This window comes from Oncorhynchus gorbuscha, linkage group LG18 (genome assembly GCF_021184085.1).
Source record: "Oncorhynchus gorbuscha isolate QuinsamMale2020 ecotype Even-year linkage group LG18, OgorEven_v1.0, whole genome shotgun sequence".
Lineage (NCBI taxonomy): Eukaryota > Metazoa > Chordata > Actinopteri > Salmoniformes > Salmonidae > Oncorhynchus > Oncorhynchus gorbuscha.
This window is the reverse complement of record NC_060190.1, coordinates 27784137-27789429: the sequence shown is the minus strand read 5'-3', so window position 1 is coordinate 27789429 and position 5293 is coordinate 27784137. Positions and strand designations below refer to the sequence as shown.

Below are 5293 nucleotides of genomic sequence, written 5' to 3'. Positions count from 1 at the left end.
GTTTTTAAACAAATAATTGACCGACGTTGGTTCAATTTAAACTTGTGCGGCGCAGACACGCAGACAGAAGAGAGATCGAGAGGGAAGCAGTTGCTTCATGAGCCTGAAAATGCATGATCTAAGCGATTGATAGTTCAGCAGTCATAAAAGTATGCCTTATTTACTTTGAAGAACTACTAAAATCGTATTTTGTCAGATTGCAGAGGCAGTTGCTCTATAGAGATAAGATGATGACTGAAATAATAAAGGCATCAAATAAAACAATTATTTTATGAAATTCATCTGAATAAATGATGGTCAATTAAGTGATACGCAGTAATGGGCAGTCACAACCATCCATTGACTTGTATTAATTGTGTTATTCTGTGTTACAGCATTCAACCCACATAATGCAAAGTGCATTTAATGTAACACTTATATTAGAAACTGAAATCGAAAACCATGATAAATTTTTTTATAATCGATCTGAAACTGAACCAACCTCAAAAATAACTCATAGAGACATTACATTTTTAAGCCTTATTATAAGACATTAATAGAGGCTCCTATATGTGTTTACAGAAACATGTTCTAAAGCATTAACTAAAGTGCAGGATTTAACTAAAGTGTTACCAATTGTTCAACTCACTATCTTTGGCTTTTACCATCTTTTCTTGATATTGGGCATCGGTCCAGCAATGTGCCATACATTTTGATAGTTTCCATGAGTAATCATTAGTCTTGACAAAAGATCTACCGACACTATTCATGTTGCCTTTCCTGTTTTCCATTGAACTTTTTAGAGCAAATTCAGAGCGTGATGTTTCAGAGTGATTCATGTTTTTCCTCACACACTGACATGTCCTATCCTTATTAGGCTCAAAAGGCCTTTGGTTGGCCAATCTCAGACATTTTGGAAAGGCCCTATCTCACTCACTTCCTTAGCAAAGATTCCTTAGCATTGCTGAAGGATAAGGTAAACTGTATCGGAAATTCCCAGACATGCTTTATCTTTAAAAAAATCTGTTTGTTGGTAGACATTTTGTAAGTTATATCAAAATAACACCACAATATTGTTGGTATTGAGGGGCTGAAATAAAGACTAGGGACAACTATGTAAAAATAGAATTTTAAAGCAAAATTGAAAATGATGTTGAAAAGGCAACCAAATAAAGTGTCATTTATGACAATGTTCCTCCAAAATCACATTTTCCATAACCAGCATTGCGGCAGAGAGGAGTAGCCTTTTCTCACACAAACAAATTCCTGAAACGCGTCTTTTTGACAGTCTTTTCCCAAAGTTGGAGGGCATTCTGGCCTATGTGTCGGTATATGTACAGTGGGTTTGTTAGCTAGAGTTTTTTCCCTGAGGCGCTGACTTGAATTCAACAATCCTTGAAGTCTGAGAGCCGTCTATTTCCGGCTCATTCGTAGTGCACTGGCTCCACGCATTTTCAGACAACCCCGACCATCTTTAACCTGCAAAAACAAATATCATGTTAGGCCAAAAAGTTTCAATTACATTAGAATTGATTTCTGTCCTGAAAACTTGAAAACTCTGTGGTTGGAAACATCTTCGACCAAAACATGAATACTACATGCATATTTGCTTTGGGCTTAAGAAGAGCCTATAACAAATTATTTGATGAAACATTGAATTTGGCCTTACTGCTATTAGCCCATAGAAAAGCATTGAATAACATGGAAAACAGATATTCAAAAAACAATTCTAAAGGAAGTTTGTTTTGAAGTGTTTGGACTTTATCTGAGCATTACAGAATAAGAAAGATGAGGAAACTCCCCCAAAAAAATGTTTAACACATATTTAACCACTTTTTTTAGACAAAAAATGACTTCCATGGCATAGACTGACCAGGTGAAAGCTATGATCCCTTATTGATGTCGCTTGATAAATCCACTTCAATCAGGGTAGATAAAAGGGAGGAGACAGGTTAAAGAAGGATTTTTAAGCACTGAGACTGTGTATGTGTAATAGATATCAACAACCCTTCAGCCCCTCCTCAGTTTTTCATTTAAAGGATATCTTAGCAAACTGAAAATGAAATGAATAAATACATGACGTCCCAAACTGGATAATTTGCCATTCGGTTGTTTTCTCTCAAGAAGATGTTTGACAGATTGAAGCTGAACTGATGGATACCTATTATGAAGAATCTTCATGTGAGCTGGCAAGAAAGTATTTTGTTATCGTCCTAGTAATGTTTATGCCATATTATCATTGTGACATTAACTATGTTTGACATTTATTTCTTTGGATATACTGGAATAACTAGACTACAAACCTAATACTAATTTTAAGTGGCCAATCAAAACAAGTCTAGGGTTAATTAAACATGATACTATTAGTAGAGGATATTGAATGCAACAAAAGTAGACTATAATTAGGCAATAATTCCTGAGGGGGTGTGGTATATTGCCAATATACCATGGCTAAGAGCTGTTCTTAGGCACGACGCAACAAGGAGTGCTAGGAAACAGCCCTTAGCCGTGGTATATTGGCCATATATCACAAACCTCTAAGGTGCCTTATTGCTATTATAAACTGGTTACCAATGTAATTATAACAGTAAAAAATACATGTTTTGTCATACCCATGGTATATGGTCTGATATACCACGGCTTTCAGCCAATCAAAATTCGGGGCTCAAACCACCCAGTTTATAATAACATATATATATATATTTTTTAAAGGAGATCCCTTTGACCATGTTGAAGTTATGAATTACACTTTGGATGGTGTATCATTACACCTAGTCACTACAAAGATATAGCTGTCCTTCCTAACTCAGTTACCGGTGAGGATGGAAACCCCTCTGGGATTTTACCATGAGGCCAATGGTGACTTTAAAACAGTTACAAAGTTTAATGGCTGTGATAGGAGAAAACTGAGGATACAACAACATTGTAATTACTCCACAATACTAACATAAATGTCAGAGTCAAAAGAAGGAGGCCTGTACAGAATAAAATATTCAAAAACATGCACCCTGTTTGCAATAAGGTCACTAAAGTAAAACTGCAAAAAATGTGGCAAAGAAATCAACTTTATGTCCTGAATACAAAGTACTATGTCTGGGGCAAATTTCAACACAACACATCACTGAGTACCACTCTTCATGTTTTCAAGCATGTTGGTGGCTGTATCATGTTATGTATGCTTGTCATCGGCAAGGACTTGGGAGTTTTTTAGGATAAAAATAAATGGAATAGAGCTAAGCACAGGCAAAATCCTAGAGGAAAACCGGGTTCAGTTTGCTTTCCAATAGACACTGGAAGACAAATTAATATTTCAGCAGGACAATAACCTAAAACACATTCACTGGAGTTGCTTACCAAGACGAAATTGAATGTTCCTGAGTGGCCTAGTTACAGTTTTTACTTAAATTGGCATGAAAAATCTAGGGCAAGACTTCAAAATGGCTGTCTAGCAATGATCGACAACCAACTTGACAGATCATGAATCATTTAAAAAAGAATAATGTGCAAATATTGTACAATCCAGGTGTGCAAAACTCTAAGATACTTACCCAGAAGACAGCTATAATCGCTGCCAAATGTGATTCTAACATTGACTCAGGGGTGTGAATACTTATATAAATTAGATATTTTTGTATTTCATTTTCAATAAGATTGTAAACATTTCGAAAAACATGTTTTCACTTTGTCATTATGGGGTATTGTATGTAGATGGGTGAGAATAGTTTGTTTGTGTAATCCATTTTGAATTCAGGCTGTAATACAACAAACTGGAATACGTCAAGGGGTATGAAGACTTTCTGAAGGCACTTACACTACTAGGCTGTCAAGGGTGCCATGCTGCCTGTCTAGTCTACTATGTAAAATAGTATAAATATATTTGGACTGTCATGCACGCTTACCCCTTTTCGCTGGTTGCTCAAGCAAAAGGTACAGATAGTTCTGGGTTGCTTCCTCTCTCCATGTCCTTGCGCGCGGTACACTGCACTCAGGCACGGCTGCCCATCCTCACGCCCGTCACCAAGCACCAGAACGTTGGCCAAGTGTGAGATGTAGCTGGACGCCAACCGGAGCGTTTCAATTTTGGAGAGCTTTCTGTCCACCGGCTCCGTAGGTATGAGTGTCCGGAGCGCGGTGAATGCGGTGTTGACGCTCTGGGTCCGGTCTCGCTCCCTGGCGTTGGCTGTGTTGCGCTGTTTGACCACAACAACCCCACCGACTCCCACCATGCGGGAAAGCTGCCGACAAGTCTTATCTGAAGAGGCACAGCATTCATAGCTCTGGTCAGAGCTGCCGTCGCTCTCGCTGCGGTTCTCCTCGTCGTCCGAGATCATGTTGAGATCAGGAGGGTAGGAGGAGAAGGGGTGAGTTGCCACCGGCCGAAGCATTGTAAAAGCCATTATAAACTAAAGTTTAACCCAATTACAATGAATGTAGTATTCCTTATATAATAAGCCTACAGTTTAATATGTGCTCATGGACAGCCGTTGGGGTCAGAACTTGCATAGGAATACCCCCTCGAATAGGAAAAAAGTGTTTTGACATATCCTCATAGTATGGTGTTGCCGGATGGTTAACAGTGAGTGCTTGAGTAAGCTCTTATAGCCAGCCCACTGTAGCTCAGCAGAAGGGGATGGGTTGTTTGGGACATGCAAACCAATCTGTCCAAAAGGACCAATTAGGCTACAGTCCAACAGGAACCATAGCCCTCCAAAATTATATTATAGACTATAAACAACGTGTATTATTTTAATAAATTGAAGCATTATTTGCATGATATGGTAAAGCCAAGTGACTAGTTTTCTAAATGAACCTCAGACTCCTTGGAGTCGATATGCTTTGACTCTTCAAAACATGTAAGTTCTTAAACCCTTACCGTGTACATATGTTTGTCCTCTGTTGTTGCGTGCCTGTCTTTGTTTGCTGAAATCCATACTTTTTAATAAAACAACCGCCATTTGTTTCCTTGTTGAGATTCAATTGGCACATGCACCGTCTTGCTGAGCTGCCATCTTGATCAGCAGCAATGAGGAAATGTCTGTATTTGGTTCACGTTTTATTGAAAAGGTTTAAGAATGAACATGTTTTAAGTTTTGACGCCTAGTGACTCAAAGGAGTCAGAGGTTCATAAAAAAAACTCTAGTCTGTGATCAACTCTGTGGAGGAGTTGAAGAACTTGGCTGGATAATAATTTCTTCAATCCCCATTTGTATTTGTATGTATTGGGGATCCCCTGGCAGCAGCTACTCTTCCTGGGATCCAAACACATTAAGGCACTTACATTACACATAAAACAAAAGATAAAACAGTACATCAT

At 38.3% G+C, this 5293-nt stretch overlaps 1 protein-coding gene across 2 annotated transcripts; it reads right to left on the bottom strand.

Moving 5' to 3' along the window:
• Nucleotides 1–1096: 1096 nt before the first annotated feature.
• Nucleotides 1097–5293, bottom strand: LOC124004106 (transcription factor 15-like). 2 transcript variants are annotated; one of them, XM_046312899.1, is made up of 3 exons: nucleotides 4853–5293; nucleotides 3879–4281; nucleotides 1097–1458 (listed from the first exon to the last, which is right to left on the bottom strand). In XM_046312899.1, exons 1-3 carry the CDS (start codon nucleotides 4963–4965, stop codon nucleotides 1393–1395), a joined length of 582 nt encoding a protein of 193 aa, XP_046168855.1. In that variant the 5' UTR covers nucleotides 4966–5293; the 3' UTR covers nucleotides 1097–1392. The 2 variants fall into 2 exon arrangements, with proteins under 2 accessions (XP_046168855.1, XP_046168856.1); XM_046312900.1 differs by lacking the exon at nucleotides 4853–5293 and having other exon boundaries at nucleotides 3879–4846.

Excerpts from the sequence above, each read along its gene's own strand:
- LOC124004106 (XM_046312899.1), bottom strand. The coding sequence starts at position 4,965 with ATGTGCCAATTGAATCTCAACAAGGAAACAAATGGCGGTTGTTTTATT. Across the intron at positions 4,282-4,852 it reads AGGACAAACATATGTACACG|CGAGAGCGACGGCAGCTCTG; the intron begins GTAAGGGTTTAA and ends GGAGAACCGCAG. Across the intron at positions 1,459-3,878 it reads TGAGCAACCAGCGAAAAGGG|GTTAAAGATGGTCGGGGTTG; the intron begins GTAAGCGTGCAT and ends TTGTTTTTGCAG.